The following is a 26,406-nucleotide window of genomic DNA, read 5'->3' on the forward strand; positions in this document are numbered from 1 at the left end:
TGGCAAACGCGTTGTGCCGGGGGCATCTCCACATGGCAGCACAGACAGCTGCAGCCTGTCCTGCCACGTGCTAACAGATGTTTCCAGTGCAACAGCACACACGTGGGACACCCTGCACATGCAAAACCCTTGAGTGCATGTGGGAGTGCCAAACAGGCACCAGCCCCACACAGTCCCAAGAGCTCCGAGGATGTGCAGACACCCTCAGGGCAGCACGCACCTCCTGGTGTGCAGGCCCCATGCATGGGCACTGGCCCTGAGCACACACCAGACCTCTGCGTCCACGTGTCCTCTTCAAAGTATGAATGGATCTGAAGGGGAGATGCCAAGAAGACGGAGCCAGGCTTTTCTCAGTGGTGCCAACCACTAGGATGAGAGGCAATAGGCAAAAACTGATGCACAGGAAATTTCACCTGAATGTGAGGAAGAACTTCTTTACTATGCAGGTCATGGAGCACTAGAACAGATTGCCTAGAGAGGCTGCAAAGTTTCTGTCACTGGACATATTCCAGAATAATCTGGACACATCCTGTGCTGTGTGACCCCTTCCAACCTGACCAATTCAGTGATTCTGTGTCTTCATGCCTGTGTGTCCCTGTGTGCCTGTGTCTGTGTGACCGTGTATGTGTGCCTGTGTCCCCCCGTGTCACTGTGTCCCCCCGTGTCACTGTGTCCCCGTGTCCATCTATCCCTGTGTCCGTGTCCCTGCTATGTCTGTGTGCCCATCTGCCCAGCTGTCCATGTCCGTGTGCCCATCTTTCCGCACGTCCGTGTCCCTGCCGTGTCCATGTGTCCATCTGTCCATGTGTCCCTCGATCCCTGTGTCCGTGTCCGCGCTCCTCGGGCGCGCAGTGCCCCCTGGCGGTGGCGCAGGCGCAGGGCACAGGGGGCGGTGTCGGTCCGCCGGCCGCCAGGGGGCGCGGGCGCGGGGCTGAGGCGGCGGCGCCGGGCGGGGCGGGCCCGGCCGGGGCGGCGGCGGCGGCGGAACCGGGCGGGCGGCGCGGCCATGGAGGCGCCCTCGGCACCGGACGCCTCGGCGTCGGGGCGGGGGCCCATCAAGGGCATCTTGAAGAAAAGCGGCAGCAAGGCATCGTCGGGAGCGGCCGTGGGGGCGCGACAGGCCAGCCAGGCCTGCGATGAGGACGAGCACGGGTGAGGCCCCGGTGGTGGTGGGCGGCGGCGGGTCCCCGCAGGGCCTCCCTCCGGCCGTCCCGCTCCTTCCAGGGGCCCGCGGAGCGGGATCAGCCGGGCGGCGTCTCCAGCCGGGGCTGCCGCGGCGCCCCGTGCCCGGGGGATGCTGCGCGGCGGGGCGGGCGGGGGGTCCGTGCCGTGCCCCCCGTGCGGCGGCGGGCCCGGAGCTCGGCTGCGCTGGGCGCTGCGGACCCGGCAGCGGGAGCCCCGCCGGGAGCCGGGGGTGCCGCCTGTGCAGCGGGGCTCGGCCCCGCCGGGAGCCGGGGCTGCCGCCTGTGCAGCGGGGCTCGGCCCCGCCGGGAGCCGGGGCTGCCGCCTGAGCAGCGGGGCTCGGCCCCGCCGGGAGCCGGGGGTGCCGCCTGTGCAGCGGGGCTCGGCCCCGCCGGGAGCCGGGGGTGCCGCCTGTGCTGCGGGGCTCGGCTCCGCCGGGAGCCGGGGGTGCCGCCTGTGCAGCGGGGCTCGGCCCCGCCGGGAGCCGGGGCTGCCGCCTGTGCAGCGGGGCTCGGCCCCGCCGGGAGCCGGGGGTGCCGCCTGAGCGGCGGGGCGGAGGCGGGAGCGCTGCCCGCATGGGGCCAAAGGAGCTGTCGCCGTGCCCCTGCCGAGGAGTGGCTGTCACCTGCCAAGTGTGGCAGCTCACAAAAGGGTTTTACCGATGCTGCGAGGGTAGTTCGCAGTTTGGGAAGTGCGCTTGAATTATTCTCAGCCTTCTCATAGGCAGCTTCTTGTAATCAGAAGCATGTCCCTGGAGAGGGGACCTCTCCTGAGCTGAAACATCATCAAGATGCATCCTCGGTTGGGCAGGAGCCATCCGTAAAAATCTCACTTCAGGATATGCACAGCCGTGTTGTTTGTGATTTGAATGACATGAAAATCTTTGTTTAATCGTAACATGCCGAGTAAGTCTAGATATGCCAGAAGTGGTCTTTAGCTGGTCAGCACCTGTCCTTGATGGGTGAGAATCCTGCACTTTTCCTGATGCTCCCAGCATGTGTTGCCTGCCGTTGCTCTGATTCTCCATCAAGTTATGATGAGCAAGGTTTGACCTGAACTCAATGTTTACAAGTCTGCTTTGAACAGTTTTCTTTTTTTGGTACCTTATTCGGTATTGCCAGGAGAGAAATAGTGATAAAATAAAATGGTCATGCTGGTGTTTTTAATAATATTATTATTATGGTAATATTTCTTTCATCTTTGCCTAGTTAAGTCATGAATATAGTCTAAAGTCAGCAAGGTAAGAAAGAAGAGCTTTTGGGTTGCAGTGTTGCTTGTGTTAGCTGCTCCTGTTTTCCAGAGAAAATTTTCAACTGAATGAATGAGATGATGTTTTTGAAACAGGTGAGCATAAGTAGCAGTATGTTACACAAATGTGATTTTTTCCTTTTCCTTTTCTTTAGTTTTAGTATTATGTAGCTTGATGTGTTTAGTACCACACCACATATAAATTACAACTGGCTGTTGGTAGCCTGTGTTTAATTTTCTGCACTTTCTTTTATACCATCTTGAAAAATGAATAGAAATTGGAGTATGAACTGTTGAATGTATGGTATATTGGTTATTGCACACCGTAATTTCTTGGGAAGCAGTTTGTGGGCTAGAGTCTAGCTTTTATTTCCTGTTTCCCAACATAAACCAATAAAGTCAGTTAGATTAATTCTGAAATTGCCTGGCAAATTGAAGAATATTGGCTAAATCTGGCAGGCTGCATTAGAAAATTCCCTGGAAAGATCAGTCCAGGTTATATAAAGCTAGTTTCTGTGCAGGTATTATTTTTGATTGGCAATGTATCAATATATCAGTGTTATTTCTGATTTCAGGAAAACAAACCCAAAAATTTTGGTTTTAGAAGAATGATAAGTAGTACAGTTGTGATTTTCCTTTGAGATTAAAGATTAGTTAATAAGTTCAGGTATCTGTTTTCTTGGTTCTTCTACTTATTTCTAATATTGAATTTCAGGTCTGGAGGTCGTTAAAAATATCTGTAGATGAAAGAGCTCGTTGTGTCAGTTGTCATCTTTTAAAGCACAATGCTCAGTACAGCTCTCATGTACTTGCATCATTACTGACCTTGTGCTGCTGTTAGGGATGATAATATTGTTTGGAAAACTTCCTTAATGAAAAAATGATGCAAGAAGGAAGCTTAAGAAATTGGGACACCACTGGAACTGTATCCTAAGAGCTGAGATTGTGCTTTAATGGCAGATGTGCTCTTGGCATACCCACTGGGGTACAGTATTTTTTGCCTTCAGACCCCTGTAAGAGCCTGTGAGCGAGTGAATGTGATATTTTACAGAGGAATTAGGGAAATGTGTGTGTGTTGGAAGAGGTGAGTCTGCTATGGCAGGAGCAGGTAAGGTGTGAGAGGTGTTCCTTGGCTATTACTGCTGCTGAAACTTCTTGCCTGTCCACTGCACTTGCTGTGGTGTCAAAGAAGTTGTTGTGTATTTTTAAAGATGTGAGAAAATGCAAATAAGCACTTGCAATATTTTTCAGGTCTCATTTTCCTAAGGAAGATTAGATTTCCTGTTTCTGTATCTGAGGGGTGTCAGGGTGCATTTCCCTGTGATGGTCCTAAGCCCTGTCATTAGTGTTGTGCTCTGCAGACATGCCTGAGCATGCAAAATTGGAGACAAGCAGGGGAGGTGTGGGTTTTCAGAGCACTTAGTCACTCTCCTGTGGGGGCTTTTTACAAGCAGGGGTGAAATGACATGTTTGTCTCTTTGCCACTAATGACTTTTTTTTTCCCCCTAGGTGAACTTTAAGTAGTGCTTTGCGAGGTGTTCCACAGCCAAGGCTTTTAGTGTTGGAATCTGAGTTTAAAAAAAATAAGTGTGAAAAACGAAGCCACTAAAAACTGGTTCAGTGTTTTATTTATGACTCACTGGCTTGCTCAGTGTGGGCTGTCTGATTTCCAGCACAGTGCCTGCCAAAGGCATTGTTCCAAGACTGCCAGTATTATTACTAGGTGGAGTTGTGAGCCTGGGCTCTAAACCTGGATGTGCTCTGGGCAAGTGAACACAAAGCATGTGATGGGAATCTCTCCCATCTGTTGTATTTCCTTGTCAGCTGAGCTCTGTCTCTTTACTGGGGCTGTGCACCCTATGTGCCACCAGCTGGTAAAACTCGTCACTGTGCAACACAGTGAGCGTCTTGTGTTGACCATGGATGAACTTTAGGCTGTGCTAAACTGGGTAAACTGGGGATTTTTCGACTCCTAACCAGAGAGTTTGGAATGAGTGGCATTCCTGGACCGGAGCTCTTGCTTTGTCATCACAAAGCTCATGACTCCCCGCCCCGCCAGAGCCACGACCTGACTCACGTGTTGTCAGCTTGTGCTGCAGTCCTTGTGTTTGCACAAAATGATGAAATGGACCTGAAGCCTCGAACATGAGACCTTGGCACTGGTCACTGTGTGCTGAGGGGATTAAGATCATTCAATTTGTATTAATTTCTGGAGTGTAAGCCCGTGGCATGTAGGGTTCAGCATCAATCCCCACATTTTTTTTTTTTCTCCTTGGTTTTTTTCCCCCACATTGTATTATGCAGTGATCCTGTAAATAGAATGTTGTTTGTGCTTGGAATTTTGCTTTATTAAGTTTGTTTTACAGATATTATTCTGCTCAAGAGCACTGGTGTTATTGAGATTGAATATATCTTTCAGATCTGTTTTAAACAAGAGCAGATAAGTGGAAGTCTTCCAGCCAAGTGCCCTCTCCTACCCCCCAGAAACCCAAACAACAACCCCAAACTAAACAAAAATGCCCACAAAACCCACAAAGTCCTGTAATTTTTGCTTCCTTAACTAATAATTTACAATAAGAATATATTAATTGGTGGAAATTTTGTATTATTCTAAGATAAAATTTATTGGCTTAATCTAAGGGAAAGACCACCTTAAATGAAATTTGCAATAACCCTTTTAGAGGAACGTGGAACATGGTGGTTTGTGTTGATTAAACATTCTTTTGTGGCTTTTAGATCCATGGAGGGATGGCTCTTTCTCTGGCCACAAGGCAATTGCTTTTCTTGTGGCTTATATATTTTGTCAGTGAGCAGTGAGTGTGGGTGAGCTTTAGTTTCTTCAAATATACATAAAATGGTACATTTTCTGGTTGACTAAGAAAATTCTAGATAATGTAGCATCACTGGTGCCTGTCTGTATAAAATGTGAAACTCCCTCAGTGTAATTATAGCAGTGAATCACTTGGCTTATGATTCCAATTTACAATGACAAAAGCAGTATTAATAACCAGCTTGTTCTGTGCTACTTATTTCACTGCAGGAGGGGATTTGTTGGTTGCTAATGTTTATGTAACAGTTTTGCTAATAATTATTGCAGCTTCTTCAGCAGAGGTGAACTGAAAGGTATTGGGTTGTGTTGAAGTCCTGTGGGGTGTAATAAGGGGAAGAATTCTCTTTTTCGGGAGAATTCAGGAGTCTCTGAATTATATGAATAAGAATATGTTTATAGATCATTTGGTTTGTTTAGCTATTGTGACTTGTTAGGGAAATTAAGTTGCACTGATAATTTTTTATGACTTAAATATGTATAGAGCAGTATTTTATAGTCACACTTTGAACGTGTCGGTGTGTATAACAATATTCTTTGTGCTTAGTATGTAGTGGAGGTCAGATGATGTTTTAAAAATTCCTTCTCTGGTAAAGCAGAACTAATTGTTTTAGAATATAAGAAAATTTAATTTTCTTTTCTTATTTCAGTAAAAAATCCCAGAAGTGGGATGAAATGAACATCATAGCTACATACCACCCTCCAGGCAAAGATTATGGCTTGATGAAAATTGATGAGCCAAGTACTCCTTACCACAGGTACTCTTGCTAAGGTGTTGTCCTGTGTGCTGCCAGGTGCAATTGTGGGTTTAGAGCAAAATTTCCTGTGTGGGTGATCTAGTATTACTGTGCAGGCCTGCTGGGTGTATGCAATATACTCAGATCTAGAAAGGTCCTAAGTAAGGAGAACAGTCTGAAAGGACAAAGTTGAGAAGGTTTGTTCTAGCAGACTTTAAACTTTGAATGGTATAAATAAGTCTGACTTCTATTGATTTTATTTTTTTTTTAGTACTAGAATATATTGTTGTCATGTCAATATTTAAAGTTGATTTGGAAAGCTTTTAAAGTATTAAAGGAGTCTTTTAATTGAGTGTTGTAAGGTTTTGGCTGTTTTCTTGAGCAAATGACAAACTCAGGCAAATTACTAAAAAGGCTACTTTTTGTTTGCCTTCCAAGCATGGTAGGAGAAGATGATGAGGATGCAGTGAGTGATTCAGAATATGAGCCCTTAAGAGCAGATGTGCTGAGTAAAAAGTAAGTATTGTAAAAAAAAAACTGACTAAATGTGAAGATAACCTGCTCTTTCCTAGGGTGGATTTTCTTTATGGAAAGCTGTTGCTGGTTGCTCTAGAAGCTGCATTTTGCTATTGTCAAATTAAGTGGTTTTCAGTGTTTGATAGTGCTGCTGGTAATTTAAACCCCTTGCAGGTTGTTACTACATATAAATATGGCAAAAATAGTGAACAAAGCTGTTTGTATGAGTGTTCTGAAATGTCATGTATATTAAATAGTGAAAAACTTGCTGTTTCAGCATTTTGTATTGCATGATTTATGTAGACTGGCAGCTGCAGCTGAAGGTAGAGGACCCAAGATTATAGCAAGGCAAGAAGAAAGCAGTGAGGAGGAGGATGAGGATGAAGAATTAACACCTGAAGAACGAGGTAGGCATAAGTTGTTCTCTTTCTTTTGTTTAGGCTCTTTTCTTACAAATAGTTTCAGGTTTTCCATAAGAAATATTTTTGAATAAGTAGTATCAGAAAAATGTTGTTATTTGAAAATAGAGATAAACAATGTTTGAACAAGTATGCTGCTTGTTTCTAATCAGGAATGTTTGGTTTGGGATCTACATATAAACAGGAAATTGCTGTTGCTGGCTGCCTCCCTGCATGCAAGCTTAAGGTGCAGGAATTCCTGCTAGGACACCTCAAAAAAGAAGTTCTGGTTTGAGGTTGAAGGAATAGTTTTTAATCTGAACATATTTCAGGTAGACTTAATTCAGTGAGTACCACTACAAATAAAATGCTGCTAATTGCTTGCAAACAGATGGTATTTCTGTTGTTCTCAAAGCAACTGGTAGATGTCTACAGTTATTCCAAAGCAAATAGCATCTTTAACAGAGATGTTGTTTCACGTTAACTTGGACTAGAACGTTTCGAGCGAGCAGTTAAACAACAATACTTCTAAGGTTTCAGGCCTGTATTATCTACCTGCTGCTTCTCCAATTTCCTGGCCTTAACTGTGAGCATGAAACGTTGCTATACTAAAGGAAGGAGAAGAACAAAGCGTTGGGACTGGCAGTAGGCAAAATTTACTTTATTAAAACACATTACTGCTGCATATGCTAATGTGTAATATATGGAGCAGAGTTGGCTTCAGGCCATGGGGAAAGTGGAAAATATTTTCTTCTACATGTGGTAAATATATCTCTCATAACTGACCTTGGTGGCTAGCCAGGAGTCAAGCCACACATCTGCAAAAGTTCATCTTCTATCCCAGCAGTATGTCTCAATTTGTCCTTGAGTTTACTTAGAAACAAGGCTTCTGAAACTTCGGAGTTTTGTGTACTTTTACCAGATGCTTCTCATGGTTCAGACTTGCTCTTAGTTGCAAACAGGTTCTTATAAAAGTGCTTCTGAGATTCCAGTGCATCAATTACTATCCTTTTTGTAAGTCAGACTCATTTTAAAAGAACACTCCACTGCTTGAAGATGATAAATTTCATTCAGTGAGTTCCTCTTTGAAGAAGATACTTTGATTTTTTTAAGGGAAAGAACAACTATTTCCATTTATTTGTCCACAGAGAAAAAGAAACAGTTTGAAATGAAGAGAAAAATGCACTACAATGAAGGAAGAAACATCAAACTGGCAAGGCAGCTCATTGCAAAAGAATTACACGGTGAAGAAGAGGAAGATGAAGAGGATGAAGAGATGCGTGATGCTGCAGATGTAGAAACAATGAGTACAGAAGTTACTGAACACGGTGAGCTACTGTTTAATTAAAAAGCACCTGTAAGTACTGGTGGCCCTTTGAGCTGTTGGGAAATGAATATACTCAAGTGTGAGAATGACTACAAGGAGTACAGTATGTATGTAACACTCAATGAGTAATGTTTCACTCTGTCTTGATAGGTAGATTTGTAGCATGGAACAAAAACATCAGTGTTGATAAACAGCATGTAGGCTTTTGTTTGTTGTGGCATAACAGGAAAAGAAACACCTCTGCTTCTTACCATTTCCCCAGCCTGGCTGACTTTGGGCATTGAAGTTGCCAGCACCCTTTTTAAAGGGGGAGCTGTCTTGTACTGAATACTTAAATCGCCACATGGGAGAGCCTGGCTTTTTGTTGTGGGTCATTTCCTGTTCTGCTTCCAATCTATCCTGTAGCCTGCAATGGGAAATTATCATCAATGTTTCCTCCCTGTTGAGAGGACTGTATTTATCTTCCTGAGGAAGAACACTGTAATGTAAAACTGCTGTTAGGCCTTCAATACTGACTTGTCCTTGAGCAGAAATGTTCATTGCTATAGTGTGGGATAAGAGTCTCAACTTCACTTTTTGTGCAGTTATTGGAAGAAAGTCTGGGATGTTTAAGTGGGAGCTGTTTTGCCGGAACCTGTTTCAGGGCTGTCTTCATAGGAAACTCCTAAAACTCTAGAGGCTGACACCTTCTCTTTCATCTTTAAACTTCTCTCTGGGTGAAAAGTCTTAGACTTTTGTGGTGGTATTCTGGTGAATAATTACAGTTCACTCCCCACCTCTTTATGTAACAGCACTTTGAATAAATTTTTGACATTAGAAAAGCACACATCTGTTGCTCATGAGACTGGTGGCAGTGAAGTCTGTAAGCCTCATTCATCTGTGGTTGGCAAAGCTATGAGATATTAGCACGGTCTGCAGACTTGGGAAGATGCTGCATGGGTTTAACTTGGTTCACATCTGCTTTCCACAACCATGTGAACTAGGAACTTTTCTAAAATTCATCTAAATGGCACGCAATAAAAAGGTGATTTGCCAAGTTGCGTGTTTCAAGTTCCGTGGATTGCACCTTTTCATCCTGTTATTTACTACAGGAGGACTAATTCCTTCACAATTGCTCTGAAAGGGTCATTTGGTACATGTCTGAGACCCATTACTGGATTGACTTTCTATCCAGTAACTTCCCACAGGCCTTATAATGGCTATTTACTAGAACTTCACTCTCCAGGGGAAAGGAGGGCTGCAGTAGCCACCCGTATGAGCCTTCCGCATGGCCTGAAGCTGCCATCCCTCTGCACTCTGCTGTAAAACAGAGGCAACTCCGCTCCCCAGCTGCATTCACCACTGGAAAGAAGGCAGACCTTTGCAGCATTTTTCCATCTCTATTGTTGAAGTCCATTCCACCTTCCTCATAACCAGCTTCAGAGCCACAACTGGTAATTATCAATTTTAGACTGCTCATGGCTAATAGAATCCATAAATGTAACTGTCTGCCGGTGTAGCAAACCATTAACTAACTGGTTCACCTCCACACCATGGCATATAGAAATAATTTCCATTAACCTGATGTAGTTCTCAATTCTTCACTTTCCTGTTATTCTGCTTAAACCTTCATGTTTTGTTATTTCCTAATCTCTGTATCAGCTATCACAGCCTTTAATCCCTGTCCTTGATCAGTTCTTCTGAGGTTAAGTACTGGTCTCACTTTTGTAGCAGCTGGTGAATTGAATGTCCTCAGACGGGTTATGAGACAGGGTTGGGCAAAGGATGATGGGATATGAACAAAAATGTTAATATACCAGTCTTCTGTCACTGCCCACGTTTTAAGAAATTCCTATATTGAGATTAGACCTGTTCAGCACATAGCTGTGTTAATGTCAAAGTTTTACTGAAATAACTTTTTTGAGATTACATTATTTATTGCTCTCTCATCTGTATTCTGAGGGCACAGAAGAATCTCCTTATTCGTAAGTGTTAATTAGAGCTACAGAAGGTTTCTCAAATAGATGGCTTTAACACTTGATACATGGGGGTTTTGGTCATTGTGCTTTTGGTCACACTGTGCTTTTGGTTACATTAAGCACTTGAGTATTTAAAAATTAGGCTGTTTCATTTGTGGAAGGAAATCAAAATCCTATTAATATTCATGTTCCTGAGAACAGCGTATGGAAGGATTATTCACCTGGATAGCTTTCAAAGAGCTCTTTGACATGAAATTGTATTTTAAAGTGCTTTTGTCTAGAGCAGAAAAAGAAGGGTTTCTTTACTCTTGTACTGGGTGATACAGGAGTTGATTTTTGCAATGGCTTGTTTTGGCTTCACTCTGTTAAACTGACTAACAGCCCTGATGCTTGCTTTTAACTTCAAAGAAAATGCCCTGGGTTTTCTGCATGTTGCATTGTAGCTATTTTTTTTATAAATTCTTCCATTTGACTTCTTGGGAAGTTGCGGAGATCATGAGGTGACGTGGCTGCCACTCAGCTATTGTGCCAGTCAGTCCATATGAGTGAGAGCTGCCATGCAGTGTCCTTTTATTCCAATGGAATAACATGACTTCTGTAGTACTGATGATTGCTGCAGGTAAAGATGTGACATAAGAGGCCCTTTTTAGTGGTCTCTTGTGACTCTGGGGTTCCACTGGCTCCTCGGTTTTTCAGGCAATTTGAGAATCTCTTCTCACCTGGAATTTTTTCTGTCCCTGAAGATCCCTTAAAGATTCTGTGCTTCTCTTATCTGATGTTTCTTTCTACCCTCTAATTCTGTCTGGTTTGTATTTGAGTAAAACTAACAGTACACTTCTAATCTCTACACTCTGCTTTCAAAGAAGGGGCTAAAGACTTAGGGCAAGTTTAACCAGGCTCCTGTCAGATACCACCAGGTCCACTAATACAAGTTGCACTTCTTGGTTACAGACTGAGATTTCTTGCTGATTGAAATGAAGATGGCCAGTCCAGTCAGTGATGGTGAGAACTCTTTGTATATTTTTGCTCCTGTCTTCATTGTGGCTACCAAGTGTTTTAAATGGATGGATCATTCCTTTCTTGCCCCAAGTAGCCATGCTTTATCCCATGCACATGGATTCCGGCAGCCAAGCTCTTTTGTGGAAAAGAAAGTAGAAGTTGTAATAGACTGCATATGGCAGGGGAGTTGGAGCTGGATGTCCTCTTAAGGTTCCTTCCAACCCAAACCATTCTATGACTATACAATTGCTTGCTTCAGCATTTAACCTTCTCTGGCTACTTGCTATTTATGACTCCATGAATAACATAAATTGACTTTGCCAGCAGAAGTGACCTTTGTTCCTCTCCATAAAAACCTTCCCTTTAGAAATTCTCTTTGAAATCACTGAAGGAAATATTCCTGATGTAGGTAAATTTAAACGTGGTGATTTTAGTGCAGACCTGTCTTCTGCGACACAAAAGTATCAGCCAGAGGGTGTTGCCTGTAGCAGTTCAATTGACAAGCAGTAAGGCTATTGTTCTCTTTCTCTGGTTCATTTAGTTGCATTGCTCTGCTAACCCTGCTCAGATGGCACCCAGCAGCTGAGCTGTCACTGACTGGGTGTGCCCTTTGGCCCGTGGTAGATACAGAATACGCTGTGTTTCCTTAACCAGGGCAAGCATCACCCTAAAGATAAATTAAGTGAGAAGGCTGGAAGCACACAGCAATCAGTTCTGCTGGTTAGCTGTGCTGTTTGCTTGTTAAACTGTATGTTACCAAATCTAACTCATGCCCAAGCCTGACTGGCCTTTTAAAAAGATTGTTATTTTGATGAGGTATTCTTTGATCAGCACTGAGGAGAAGTTTCCTCTGATTTATTGCGGTACTTTTGCTCAAAAGCATGAGTTAACAACTTCCTGAAAACACAACTGAGTGTGCTCCTTCATGTATAAATTTGGGGTTTTTTTTTATTTCAAGTGTCTCATCTGGAACTGAAATTTGACCTGGGAAGTACTATGTTTGCTGGTGTTTCAGGAACCTCATGTTTTAGTTCTAAACACCTGAGTTAAATCCTCCTAGTTCTCACTGAGTGCACTGTGAGCACTCAGTGCTTGGTGTACTGAACAGTGGTGTTGGCCATCTCTTTAGACCATAAGGGTCAAATAACTCTTTTAGAAGTTTCTGCACTCCAACTAAAAGCTTATGCATTGCTGAGATGGGTTGGCAAACATGATCTTAGGAGAAGCAAAGATAATTTCAGGAGGATATTTGTGTGTGTTGTGAAAATATTCAAAGGGTGTGAAGAATTATCTATTTTTTGTAATCTTTCTTATGCAGCACATGTTACTTGTGACCAGCTGGAAAGTAGAGCACACAGCATAGAAGAAATCTGTCCAGAACTGTAACTGCTTGTCAAAGACACAAATATAAACATCGCTTCATGATTTTTGCAATTAAGGCTCTTAAATGTTAAGAAGCATATCAGTTACAATGTTGTATTGCCAAGAATGTTAATTTTAGACTTGTCCATTAGGCAGAAAACACTGTCTAACTGATTTATTCTTGTGCCTAGTATTTCATGGAGAATACTGCTTCATAATTTGTTCAACCAGAATGGCATTCCCTGTATGTATAGCGCTGATTATCTTGCGTGATGTATTGTTACTCTTGCTTTGAAACACTCACTATCTTTTGGGTTTTCACTATTTATTTGAGAGTGTTCTGGATGTGGTGTCTCATACGGAAAGTTTTGGGATTTAAGAGCCAAACGGTACAGCGTATATCAGATTGACACGTAAGTTATTTATCAGATGTGTTAAGCAGTTTAAAAAGGGATTATTCAAGTCCTACAATTTTTTTTTTTTTTTTTTTTTTATAAAGTGTTGACCTGTTAATCTAGATTTAAGGATGTTTTTACCTGCACTTTCCCAGTCTTTAGAACAAGAGCTGTGTTATTTCTTAGGAGCTGTGTTTGGAATGGGTTGTTAGTTTCTGACTAAAGCAGTACTAACATCTGGTGAAGGGAGTGTTTTTAGACTGGAAACGGCTAACTTGAATTTTGCATTTAACTGTCATAACCTCTTCCATCAGGACTGGTTGTTTTGTGGAGCTTTCTCTGGCTTATTGTGAGAACGTGCAAGTTTCCTTCAGCTTTTCTCTTAAAATCACATCCACTGTTACTCTTCTGGCTCTTGTTTCAAACGTTTGGTTCTTTCCAGTTGCATGAACAGTGTTTGTGCTGTTAGCTGCTGAGGAAAAACACCCAGCCACGAGGAAATATACATCAGGACTGAAGATGTGCTGAGCTTAGGCTCTGGCTGTCCTTTATAAAAGATAACTGCTGTGGATCTACTCATTTGAGGTTGGCAACTTCCATACTGAAAACCACTGGTTTAAATCTTCCTGTGTCCATTGCAACCTACAACAACTGCTTTTGTAAAATGAAGGCGTTTTGGAAGCTAGAAGGGAAACTGCCTAATTCAAATACTTGTTTACAGTGTGGTTGTAGAGCTGTATAGAGGGATTCTACACCTCCAAATTGCTGTAAAAACTTCCCACTGGGTGGAATTTGACTGGTGAATGTTCCAGTATTCAGAGTAGTTCCTGGGTTTTATTACACAAATGAAGTACACACTTAAGCTTTAGCTTGGTTATGAAATACAGTGTATATCTTAATTTTGATCTGAATTTGATATGTTGCAAAAATCCATATAATTATATGGATCTATTTTAAAATGTCTTTTTCTCCACTGTATATGTGAAGTTTGAATAAAGGAATGAAAGTTATTTTACAGTTACATGCATTCTCAAGCGTGAGCTTTCCTGGAGTCCCAGAGAAATTGAGAGTGAATAAGGCAATAGGATGCTGTCCTTTGAAAGATTTTTACAGGAATGATTCATTAGACTGGATGCATTGCCAAAGATACCTGTGAGTTGTGCTAACTGGGTTTTGTAGTGTGCCTTTCCCGACTATCTCCTCTCCTTAGTAGGTAACAGGGTAGTCAGTTTTGGGTTAGTTAATCTTCTAAGGTCCTTAATCAAGATTAACAGGGTCTTTTCACAAGAAAGAGTTGAAATCTTGATTCTGGCCAGTGTGGTGATGCTAATTTTTCAACGTGCAGAATGCTATTTCTTCTTGTATCAAATGTGGTCACTTGCATAGAGTAAACAGGAGCAAAGGGTAAGTATTTAGATACTTCTTACTCATCAAGTCACTTACTGTAGCTTTCAGTTTGGCTCCCAAGAATAGGATTTAAAAGCTTCGGGTTTGTACCCTTCATCTACCAGCTTGCAGTGTTCAGAGTGTTGGCCTGTGTGCACTGAGCTGTATTTCAGACTGAGCAGCTGCTGGCCTGGCCTGGCCTGCCCCAGCTGGGCACTGAAATCCTGCTGAGAGCACGGCAGGGCTCGGCAAACTCCCTGTCAGACTGAGCATGGATGTGGTGAGCAGTGTGTGCAGGTAACGCCAATGTGTTCTGTGAGGCTGTGCAACATATCACTTGTACTTTGTGCTGAGTACCCGTGGGTACTTTGTACCTGCCATTAAGGTCGAATCCAGCAGAAGCAGCTCTTACCTGAGCTCATGTCCTACCCTCTTTAATACCCCACTTTCTTGTGTCCAAGGCCATTTGGTGCTTAGCAGGGCTTTTTTGTACCTTTCAAGGTCTAGAAAGCATTTTGTTTAACAAACAAACTTTGCTAACTCCCAATAAAGACCTTTCCTGTAATGGCTTCCAAAATCCTAAATAAAATGAGTCTGTAGCTTTGAGGGAGGAACACAAATGCATGAAGATGGTTTTAAATGAACCGCATAATGTATAGTAGTCCCTTCATCTCTCAGGTGATTTTGAGCTGCTTGGGTGATCTCCCTTTTTTCTGCGCCACCAAGCACCTAAATTCCAAGTTTGATGCTATTTTGAAACTTGATTTCGTTGGGGTTTTTTTTTTTGGGTTTTTTTTTTTGTTTTTTTTTTTTTTGTTTTGTTTTTTTTTTGTTTTTTTTGTGTTTTTTTTTTTGTTTTTTTTTGTTTTTTTGTTTTTTTTGGTTTTTTTTAAGGCTTTATTCTCTGCATTCTCCTCAGTGCTCGCAAAAATTCTCTTTAGAGTGCTTCTTTGTCTTCCTCAGCAGAAGTGGAGCCCAATGGCCCTGACACTGCTTCTGATTGAAAGGCTGGTTTACTTGGTTTTCTCTGCTTACACCTTGATGCATTTTAAAAGCTAAATTGGGCAAGTTTTACTTTTCAGTAGCTCCAGAAACTCCATATAGCTTTTTTTATGAAGGGATGTCTGATTTCCCTCTGCTTGAGAAATATGAGTTAAGAGTTCCCTGCTGAATGGGGACAAAAGAAGAAATGCCTTTTCTCTTTTTACATGTGATGGGGATGTACATTGCATGTACATATTATCTTTGGATGCATATGGTAAAGACTCCTGTACAATAAATAGAGTGGTGTAAAGAGGAAACAAACACATCCCTTATTGATGTGAACAGTGAGCTCCACAGCACCGTAATTGTGAATCTTCTTGCCCAGGTTTAAGTCTCAAGCTGCATCCTGTTTAGAGAAAGCATTTTCAATATGCTTCCAATAGGAAGATCACTTGCAAATAAGAGCCTTAACTCATGTGTATAGGGTTTTTTTTTCTCTGTCCTTAGTTTTTTTCCCCACCCACTTGTACACAATTCATGGAAACTGCAGATACTTTTCCCACAGCTCACTCTCTCATGTGATACTTGTACATCTTACCAGAACTCTTTGTTTCTGTAACATGCTTTTTTGTGGTATTATGATGCCACCTCACAAATGTAATTATTCTGTTTGAAACCAGTGTTAAGTGTCACAACATAAATAAAACCATTGTTTTCATTACTGCCTTATGGCACGAATACTAATCTAATGTTTGGCTTCTTGGAGCTCTTTAGAAGAAACTGACAGCTGAAATTTGCAGGTGTGTTCCTAGATAAATTCTTAAACCAATATTGTAATTTCCTGATTCTCATTTATTGTAACTTTGCTGTAAATTGGTTTGTTCACACAGTCAGATTTGACGGGTAGATCTGGTAACCTGTCATGAACTTAAAATAGCAGTACCACAGAAAATGTTGCATTTTTCAGGGTTTTGTTCTTTGTGTGTTATAGTATTTAAGTACAACTGGTCTGTCTCTTCATGGTTAACACTGACTCATCACTCACTAGCATGGAGTCATGGAAAATGACTAACATCAGCTACTCCTTAGGAAGTAAAACTCTTCCTCAAAACAGAGTTGGGCTCTTTTCAGTTGCATACTTTAGTTTGAAAGTGTGGAATTCACAACATAAATGCAGCCTCAGTGATACAAATATTAACATGTTGCTTTTCCTGAGTGGGTGTGACTTGAATCCCTAATCAAAATAGTGGTGGTTTGGCTAGTTTAGTGAAGGACAGCTCACAAAAATACACAGTTGCTACATCTGTGTAACTTGTAGTTTGGTTCTGACATTTCACCAGTGTTAGGAAAAAACCTAACACCCTAAACCACAACTGACTGAACCAAAAAGTGTCCCTCTGCTTCTGTGAAAGGACACCTTAACTGAGAGTAGGACAGGAAGGGTACAGCAGGCATTCAGCTTCTTGGAAAGAAGTTATTATATGTTCCTCTCCTTCCATGCTGGCTGTTTCTCCTTGTAACACTAAAAGGAAGTGGGGGAGAGAGAATGGGAAGACTATGAAAAAACGAAAGAGAGAAAAAAAGAGCTGAAACTTAGTGCGGATGCTGGGGTGAGGGAGGGTGTAAAAGCTGTAGGGGTAAGTGGGCTCGCTGGAAGCAGGTATGGCAGCTCCTCAAACTCCGGGAGGAGACAAGAGTGAACATCATTTACTCGTGTCAGCTTCCCAGCACGGCATCCCTGTGACTGCGGGATGAAGCCTGTGACGTGCGACTGCTTCATCTTTGACAAGTTTAACTTGGACAGCAACTTCTACTTCTCTGCCGCTGCTTTTGAGGAGTGGGGATGGCTGCTGCTCCTGTCTGTCACCTCTACATCTGGGAACAATAAGCAGCACCTAACTGGTTAAAAATTTTTTTCTGTATTTTCTTAAACGATCAGAAATCTACAATATTCTGCTGTCCTTCACTGCAGTCTGGAGACTGCAGCATAGTCCTGTTCACTCAGATTCACTCTACTTCAAAATAAGATCTGCTCTAGTTCAAATAGTATTGTCGGACAAAGGTTCGGTAAGAAACCCAAGCACGCACACTTGATAGTCCTTGACAGGAAAACCTGCGGTTCGCGTTTCTCCTTCAAAGACTCCTTTGAGGCTCCCCCACGAGTTACTTCCTCTGTCTGTAAGTGAATCACACTGGAGAGCACCCGGAGCTGGAGCTTTCTTCCCGCTGGTGGCACCCTCAGCAGGGACACTGCGTCCCTGTGAGCCCGTGTCAGCCACCGTGTGTCCCCTGGTGTCCTTGTGAGCCCGCGCTGCTCTCCGGCCGCAGTGCCCGTCCTGCCGCCCCTGCCCCGCGGGCGCTGCGCGGCTCGCTGGGGCCGACGGGCGGGGCCGAGGCTGAGGGGGGAGCCCGGCTGAGGGACGCGGGCCGCTCTCGACGGGCTACAACTGCTCAGGGGCCCGGCGGGCATTCCCGCGCGTCTCACTCCCGAGGGAGAGACGCCCCCGTTTAATGAAGAGCTGTAATTTTAGTAAGTCACGCAGGTACCGACAGCCGGCTGAGCAGGGCCCGGCGCCACATGGCCCGCCCCGCCCCGCCCCCAGCAGAGACACGGCGGCGGACGCCGGGCGGGCCCGGGCCGTGGCCTCAGTGAGCCGGGCAGCCGCGGCGATGGAGCTGCCGATTGGCGGGAGGCCAGCGGCCGCCTGCCCGTTGGCGGGCCCGGCTGTCACTCTGAGCGCGCCGGGGCGGGGCAAACGCTGCGGTGCCGGCGGTTGGCCGCGCCTTCCGAGCGGCCGCGCCCTGCCCGCTGAGCCCGCCCCTCTGGCGTTGTGATTGGCCGGAGCGCCCCCCGCGCTCGCGGGCGGTGGCTGCTGGCTGCCCGGGCCGTCAGTCGCGCCCGGGCGGGGCGGGCACAGGGCGCTCCGGTCCCCGCCCCGAGCACCGCCCCCGCCCCGCCCGCCTCGCCCGGCCCGCCCCGCCCCGCCCGCCGGCCCTGGCCCGGTCTCGCCTCGCCCCGGGCTCCCCGCGCCACCACCGCCAGCAGCCGCAGCAGCGGAGGCAGCGGCGCGCCCCGCCACCATGAAGGTGACCGTGGACTTCGAGGAGTGCCTGAAGGACTCGCCGCGCTTCAGGTGCCGCCGAGAGGGGCCCGGGCCGGGGTCGTGCTGGGGGACAGGAAGCGGGGCCGGGTGCGTGCGGGGCGGGCCGGGCTGTGGGGGCCCTGCGGGTGACAGGTGCTGGCGAGCTGTGAGCAGCAGACAGGGGATGTGTGGGTCCTGCCGTGGTGTGGGGGCTCTGAGGAGGAAGGGCGACGTGGGAAATGCAGGGAAAAGGGGCGGCATGTGTGGTACGTGGGACTGGGCGGGCAGGGTGCGGGGTCTGGGCTGGTTAGGAGACAGCGCAGTGTGCAGCGAGCGCTGCTGGGATCGCTCCCCTTTGAGGAGATGGGGGTGAGTGGTGGCGGGCGGCCGGTGAGGGGAATGCTTGTCAGCCTTAGCAATGTCAGCTGGGGCTGAGGCTCAGCAGGGTGAACTCTTTGGTGGTCTACCTTCGGTTCTTCAGAGTTGTGCTCGCACTTCACTTTCCAGTGTCTCCTGCCTGCGTCTGTTGCGTGGTCCATATTCGGTGTGGCCGCTGTTGGAGTGCCAGTAGCAAACAGGCTCAGTATCGTCTTACTTCCTGTTGTCAGAGCAAGGCATGCACCCCTTTGTTTGTTCCCAGTCGGCGGACCAGTTGTCTATCATTGCTGTAGGGTTACTTCTGCTTACGTCAGGCCACTTTCCCCTCAGTCTTTCCTTACGTTTTTACCCATTCTGTAAATATATTTTACACCGTTGTGTCTAATCAACATAATTGTGCCTCTCTGTGGGATGTGTGGCTGGTCTGTGCCTACATACACCCACTTTCTGTGCCCTGCTAGATGGTGGAGACACAAACAGCTCCATGACGTGATGAGTCACTGCCGTGCCCCTCCTGTCCCATGCCGAGCCCATATCTCAAGTGCCTGTGGCTCTGTGGTGAGCTCTGGATGTTGAGGCAAATAGTACTGCTCTTCCTCTGCTCTCTGGCTGTGTGTTCACGCCTCCTCTTTGTATCAGCTTTAGCAATCCTGTGGTTTCTGGGATGTAGAGGAAGCTGGAGAAGGAAGGTTGGTTGAATGGCTTACCCTTGGCAGAAGTTGGAGTTCCTGTTCTTCCCTCCTTGGCTCCTGCCTCTGCTGCCAGTTTGTCGCTGGCTGCTTCTCCCACGGGTTTTTTGGTGACTGTGACGTGTGTTGTTGGATCCTTCAGTGAGCTGGGTGCCCTGGCAGAAGAGACTGGGTGCTTCTCTGCCAGGTTAGTGAGTTGTGTCAGCATCTCAGTGGGTGTGAAACCTACCAAAGCTTATAGGAAGTAGAGAGAGGAAACTTCACTGCCAGAAGCACAGCTAGAGGAAGGCAGTGGAGAGTGAGACCTCCCTTAGGGCAGCAAGAAACTTCTACATTGACTTAGCTGTTTCACAAAACTTTGTCCTGTGCTGGACATGCTTGCTAGTGAGGCAACTGTATTTAGTGTTGGTCCATCCCATTTGGTGGCAATGCAGATGTTGATTGGCATAATTTAACCACAGAACTATACCAGTAGTTGCATTTTTTTAATTACTCATCCCTGCTGAAATACTAAATACACTTGAAAAAACAAGAGGTTGTGACTAAACTTCGTGAGCAGAAGTGTGCTGCTGTTTCTTCAAGGTAAATCAATTTTTTTTTTCATTTGAATTCACCTTGTAGCATTCTCCTTTTGCCCCTCCTGATTCCTTTCCTTCAAGGAAAAGAAACAGGAGAAAAGAGTTTGTTAGGGTCTTCTATTGCCTCATGGTCTTTTTTGCAGTCTGATACTACTACCTTTGAAGAAATTGCAGAAAACCTTATGGTGTAATCACTTGATGCCAGTGAGCATCCTTCCAACCTTTAACTGACAGGAAATGGTTAAAATTGCAAGGGAAAATTCCTGTAATATTTCTGAAAAAGTTCATCTCTTTCATTATTAGTCATCAATATTTGCTGTTATAATTTTGGTTATTCCTAGTGTTCATATAAATTACCCAACCCAAACAGTAGAAACCTTGTGAATGAAGGTTACTGCAGTGGTCTATTGAGGGATGATAGAGACACTAATGTAGAGCAAGGTCATGACAAAGTCCTATGTTCTTGCAGGGGGTAGTGTGGACATAAAGCAGCTTCTTGCTCTGTGTTCCTTGTAGCAAAGCTGAGCTGCAGCTTCCTCCTGACCTTGCTGAGCAGGAGGTGCAACCTCTGTCCTTTCTGTCAGTGTACCTGTCAGAGCTGTTAAATAAAACTGTTGGGAGCTATGGAGTGAATAGAAATGTCACAGGTTACTTTCTTGTGGTCATGGTGATAACTGGGAGGACATGGGTGAATCAGTTCCTGAGTCACTGAATCGCTGTTTTCATGGGGAACTATTTAAATCTTTCAAAACATGCTACTACAGGCAGCTTCAGCCAGGTGGCTTTCTTTCTTGCTTATCTATTTCTCATGAAGTTCATATTGATATTTCTTGGCTTTGAGGTTTAATTTGCCCCCAAATCGCAGCACCTAAGGTCTGTTTCCTTGCTAAAAGTGCTTTTGAGGGGACCATGGATTGTAGCTGTTGAGGTTATATGTGGTTAGATAATAATAGCTATAAAAGTTCACTGCAGAAGCATGATGAGTTATTTCATAACAAAGCATAGGTGGTTTTTTTCTCCCTCCAGTAGTTGATAAAGAAATCTCTGAATTATAAAACCTGAAGCAATAATGGCTTATTTGTAAACTTACAACGTGCCAAATCAGTTTGGAGTTGGGGACTTGATGTTTAGGAACTGATATTAAAGGTAGTGGGAAAGGCTATGAGTTCAGGCACACTTTGGCAAATGTATAGTCATGTTTTTTTTCTAAACCTGCTTTGAAAATAATCTCACTGAAATCACATGCTTTTCTGTAATGATCCTCTCTCCTGAAACACTGACAGACCAAAGATCTAGCGAGGAAATGTGTTTGCAGTTCTTCTACAATGTGTCAATGAGTTCCCATCAGATGCAGAAGTTGGCTGAGGAGGGGCCTTGGAGCAGTCCTTGAACAGTAAGAACTGTTCAAGGCAAGTTCTGTGTGTATAATCACGCATTCCTGCAGTAGTTTGATATGCAAATAGCGTTGTGAAATAATTCTTTCTCCTTTAAACAATGAGAGTTAAGTCTCACAGTTTAATGGAACAGACTTCTACATTGCTGTTTCATTTTTATTTTTTCTCAATGAGGTATCACTGTAGCAACCACATGAATCACTGGAATTAAATTACTATAAAGGAGAAGCAATTTTAAGTGATGTGGAAATACAGCTGCTCTAAGTAGCAGTTAACAATTTTGATCAACAACAAATAACAGAAAAAGCAAAATTCAATTGCTTGTTATCTGCGCAATTGTAAAACTCTCTTCAAAAACATTCAGGCTGATCCAGTCTTTAAAAATGCTTTAATAAAAAGCTCTGTGGTTTTGAGAGAATTTCTCTGTCCTTATCTGTCACTGTTGCTGAAGTTTACATTTTTTTTGCATTTAATTTTCTATTCATTTCCTGAGACCTCAGCTGCAGAACAGATGATGGGTGAATGAGATAGATCAAAATATAGATGAAACTGTTGTCAATTACGATTCTTAATAAAAGCGTTCATGGGTAGTTTCTGGGTAGAACTGTGGTTATAGTGTGTTCCCTTCAAAGGGACTCCTGTGAGGAGTGTTCCATTTTGAGTGAGCTGAAGCACTGCTCTGGTGGGCAGGCTGTGGTGTGAGGCTGCCTATCCCCGGAGTTCCCTGCTGGGTGCTGCCTTTCTCCTCCTGTGCCTTTGGCCCTGCTCTGTCTGCGTGCGACCAGCTGAGGGGCACCTCACGCTTATCCAGGGGATGCAGACTGAAGAGGTCACTTGTGCCACTCTCTGACTTTCTAGATTTGTAATGTATTTTTTCTCTCTCTTCTTTTGCACTGTGTAACCAAAGGTTTGTCACTGAGCATCTGTTTCCCAAATAATAGTAAATGTTTTGTCACTTAAACTATGAGTAATATAACAAAGTGACTTATTTAACCTGTTTGGAATAGGTTCAGTAGTCGGAGAATTTATTAAAAGTGCCTAAGCAATATACTTTGTTCTGCTCATTACTTTCTGGAGGAAATGTAGGAACAGGAGCATCAGGAGGGTTGTCCTTTCAGTGCTGAGTTCCAGTGGGAAGAGTGCTGTGAGTGCAGAAAACCCCTCGTGTTCAGCCTGGGTTAAAGCTCAGACCGCCTGGGTGGATGTGGCTCCACTGAAAGCACCGAGGCTGGGCCTGGGGGAGAACTCAGCCACGTTTCAAGTGTGAAGAGGAATGAGAACAAGAACTCTGCATGCAAAATCTGTCTGTTTTGCTGAGACTTACCTAGCTGTTATAGAACAAATTTCCAAAGAAATGTTTGGTCTGGGCTTTTTGCCCTTGGTGTTTGGGACTGAAAAGCAAGTTTGTAACACACTTGGCAGAGGAGGATGGAAAGTATCGCAGAAGAATAGGAAAATAGATACAAAAGATACAAAAGAAAAAGCTGCCAAGCATTTGCTTGTGAGTTTGCATTTAGCATTTTTAGTGCTTAGGTGGTTGTTAACGTTTCTAATTTCCTGTACGGGACTCCAGAAGTGCGGTTTTTGTAGCTGAAGTGATGTGGAGGACAGTCTTGGTGGGGTGTCAGTAAGTTACACATGTACAACGTCCCTGTCAACGCTGCTGGGAGTCTGGTTGAGTTAAACTTAGTTAAACTGAGTCTAAATTTCTAATTCTGCACTTTCGTGGAGATTGCAGTTGACTGTCCTGTTCTACTCAGGCTCTAGTCAACAGCTGATTTATTTTTAGATCTGCAACTATGCCTTTCAAACGTCCATTAAGAAAATTATTGACCTGAAGAAAGGGGGATGTATTTGAACATAGTGTGCAGTGTTAGAGCATTTTTTTCGAGGGAAATCATTCAAGAATGAAGAAGGTTCATTGAAGATCACTCTCAAATACACCTCTCAAAATCTCTCACACTGAAATGTTTTAAATCTGACAAAACTTAGTAGTAAATTGTTAACAGTCCTTCCTAATGAAGATTAGAGAAACGTGTCCTGAAATCAGGATGTCTTCACTTGGTTAGTGCACCTGAAATTTTAAAATAATAAAATAAGTTGGCTGGCACTGTTATGAATAACAAAGGATAGGGGCTTTAATGGTGATTCTTTTTCTTTATTGTTTGATTATGACTTAAAAAAACAAGAGCAAACTTAAAAATCTTAACTGTATCTTAAATTGCTAATGGGAACTTAACATTTTAACTTTCTCAGTTTTGGTCTTTTTACATTTTTATCTGGAAATGTTTTTTAAAAACCCACAATGAGATGGGAGCTTATAGTGGAGTAGTGACAAAATTTGCATGTTATCGTAGCACTGCTGTAGCACAGCAGCAGGATGGTTGCTGAAGAACTGATGTTAATTAAGCCTGTAAAACTGATCTTTAATGAGTACTTGCAGAATTAGAAGGACAGCTTACTTATGTATGTGTGCAATGGAACTGTAATTATCCATGTCCTTACAGTCTTTCAGGTTTTAAATATAGATTTGAAGAGGTTTGGTTCTTTAGCCTGGAGTCTCATTTATGTTGGCTAAGCACATTTCCTGTAATTACATTAAGAACTAAAGTTATGGAGATGGTAGTTTTCTATTTTTTGGAAGAGGAGGAATAGCAATGTTAAAATCTCTGGAAAACGGGGTCAGTAAATAGAATATAAATTGGGAAGATGGCAGCTATAAAATAGAAACCTGTGTCTTGGGCTAGATGGACTTTTTGGTGGCTCTGTTTTTTCACTGTACATATCTGTGAAACTGTTGGCCTATGAATAGTAAATGTGCTGATTTCAGCAATGTTTGCAGCATCCTGTGATCTCTTTTCAGGCTTAGCTTCTTGACAGCCTTATATTCAGAACCACATTATTTAGTCAGCATTTTTCCTGTTCTTACTTCGTGCAGTCAACAATATGGCTTCAATTATTGCTAAATTTTTACTAGAGTAAATAATTCTAAAAAATTCCCAAAGCAAACTCTGTTCTTATAACCTGTTTAAGGAGAAAAAACAAGGAAAGGAAAATATCTATTTTCCATTGGCTGAAGAAGTTACTGTTTATAGACAAGAACCCTTTGCCTCAGTCATGATGCAGGCCTTGCTGCCTGAATCAGTTTAGTATCTCAGGGTGATGCAAATGCACAAGTGTCATGTTTACATAGGCAGGAAATAGAGAAATAAATTCTGAGTAATTTAGTTAGGGGGTTTTTGCCTCTCACTTGTACATTTCATTTTAAGAACATGTGTAGAAGTTTAAACTGAGTAAATGCATTTGTGTTCTCTAGGAGCAGATACTGCTGGTTTGAGATTTAGATATTCCTGTGAGTTTAGGTAGTAATTTAGGTGCTTTGCTTTTTGCTGGTGGCAGATTTGTAACAAAAGTAATGGCTAAAGTTGCTGTTTCTAATGGAAGACCACAGGGAGGACATGCAGATTAGTGTGTGGACTGTAATGTTATTTTAATACATGCAGGAGTTTTCCATACTTCTGTGTGAGGGAATATAAATCCTGGTTTTGTTGTCACTCTTACACATGACTAAAAGATTGTATTATGAACATGAGAAATAGTAGATATTGTCATTATCATCATAAACTGGACAATTTTAAGCAGTCCGGTGGACTCAAACATTGTTTTGCCTTCCTAACAATCTTTTCAAGAAGATTCCTTGTGTGTGTGGCAGCATAATGATTTTATGGTTAATGTTTACTTTATGAGTATAAGAAGTAGCCAGGCCTCAGACCTAGAGTAAATCAGTTGTGTTGTTTTGCCTGTGTGAGGAGAAATTTGATTTATGGATGATATCATGTATACATTTTCAAATTGACACAGTGATAGACTAAGAAAATAATTTGTTGCAAAATAGTTCCTTCAAGTTCCTTTTATGAATGAGATTAGATTGTGAACAGAGAAGGTGCCTGTCAGATGGCTGGTAAACTTACTAGTGTGGAATGAGTCTTTCTGTGAATCAGGATTCCTTTCTGATGTTTTAAGTTATCTATTTGATATTTTAAGACTCTGCAGTATTTGGCCACAATACCCTTGGATAATTTTTGTAGTTCACAATTCAATATTAATGGGCATTGAAATAGCTGTATTGTGGTTTTGGACAAGAATCTGACAGTAGGTGCACATGCACAAACTACCTTTTCATTTCATGAATTTGTGATCTGCCTTCAGCCAGTGGTTTTGTCTTGTTAAACATAAAGGAGAGCTAGTGGGAATTTGCATGGTGTGATTTTGAAGTTTCTAAGTTGGATATAATACAAAAAAATTAGAGAAGTCATATGTAGTGAAATGTATTCCATCTGCTAAAATTTATAAAACCATATTCTATGCAAGACAATTGCAGATTTCCATCTTTCTGTGTGCCAGATGTTAATTTAAGTAGGAACATGCATATCAAACACACATTTCTGTGCATTTGAAATATTCTAGTCTTCAATTTTTAGTGATCTTGTAGTTATTGTTAAATATATGTATAACTTATGTAATGCTGGAGATCACATAACAGATTTTAGAGTACTGATATTTAGAATGACATGTTGTAGATGGAAATTTGAATTCAAATTCAATTTTTTCTTTTGGAACAAAGGAAAAGTGTGTTGTATTCAGAGTTCTGGCCATGAATGTTATCCCTTCTGCCTGCCAAAAAAGAGATGTGGAATATGACCTGGGAGATGGGGTTTGGGTTTCTGCTCTGAGGACTCTCCCCAGGGAGGCACTGCGCCTCTTGTGTCCCTGTGGTCTGAGCAGGGATCCCTCTGCACTTGGCACAGACGTGGTGGCTGGGGTGAGCCTGCGCTGGAGGTCCTGTCTCTCCCTCTGATGCCTTCCTAGGTTCCAGTTCTTCAGTGACTCCCTTGCTGCTCAAGCTGCTGCTCAGTGGGCACTATTGGTGTCTGAATGTTGGTCTTTTTTGGCATAAAAAGATCT

The 26,406-nt window shown here is 43.5% G+C and overlaps 2 protein-coding genes across 6 annotated transcripts in view; both read left to right on the plus strand.

Annotated features, from left to right (window-relative positions):
- Positions 1 to 981: 981 nt before the first annotated feature.
- PPP1R2 (protein phosphatase 1 regulatory inhibitor subunit 2) lies at positions 982 to 13,970 on the plus strand. Of its 2 annotated transcripts, XM_066193313.1 has the most exons (7): positions 985 to 1,152; positions 5,908 to 6,015; positions 6,433 to 6,510; positions 6,814 to 6,917; positions 8,057 to 8,236; positions 11,145 to 11,195; positions 12,511 to 13,970. In XM_066193313.1, exons 1-6 carry the CDS (start codon positions 1,007 to 1,009, stop codon positions 11,147 to 11,149), a joined length of 621 nt encoding a protein of 206 aa, XP_066049410.1. In that variant the 5' UTR covers positions 985 to 1,006; the 3' UTR covers positions 11,150 to 11,195; positions 12,511 to 13,970. The 2 variants fall into 2 exon arrangements, with proteins under 2 accessions (XP_066049409.1, XP_066049410.1); XM_066193312.1 differs by lacking the exons at positions 11,145 to 11,195; positions 12,511 to 13,970 and adding an exon at positions 9,461 to 9,557 and having other exon boundaries at positions 982 to 1,152.
- A 4,357-nt stretch (positions 13,971 to 18,327) lies between these two features.
- The window catches only part of ACAP2 (ArfGAP with coiled-coil, ankyrin repeat and PH domains 2), a 59,904-nt gene continuing 51,825 nt past the window's right edge, over positions 18,328 to 26,406 (plus strand). For all 4 annotated transcript variants that reach the window (XM_066193315.1, XM_066193317.1, XM_066193316.1 and 1 more), the window contains exon 1: positions 18,328 to 18,453. In XM_066193315.1, the coding sequence (XP_066049412.1) occupies positions 18,401 to 18,453 (53 nt within the window). In that variant the 5' untranslated portion in view covers positions 18,328 to 18,400. The remainder of the gene's footprint in view (positions 18,454 to 26,406) is intronic.

The sequence above is a fragment of the Chamaea fasciata genome, unplaced genomic scaffold (genome assembly GCF_029207755.1).
Source record: "Chamaea fasciata isolate MVZ Bird 193981 ecotype frontalis unplaced genomic scaffold, bChaFas1.0.hap1 SCAF_11, whole genome shotgun sequence".
Taxonomy (NCBI): domain Eukaryota; kingdom Metazoa; phylum Chordata; class Aves; order Passeriformes; family Sylviidae; genus Chamaea; species Chamaea fasciata.

Bases quoted from the DNA above. Each gene is read 5' to 3' on its own strand.
- PPP1R2 (XM_066193312.1), top strand. From the start codon at position 1,007: ATGGAGGCGCCCTCGGCACCGGACGCCTCGGCGTCGGGGCGGGGGCCC. The intron at 6,511-6,813 runs GTAAGTATTGTA...TGATTTATGTAG, and splicing joins GCAGATGTGCTGAGTAAAAA to ACTGGCAGCTGCAGCTGAAG. The intron at 6,918-8,056 runs GTAGGCATAAGT...ATTTGTCCACAG, and splicing joins ATTAACACCTGAAGAACGAG to AGAAAAAGAAACAGTTTGAA.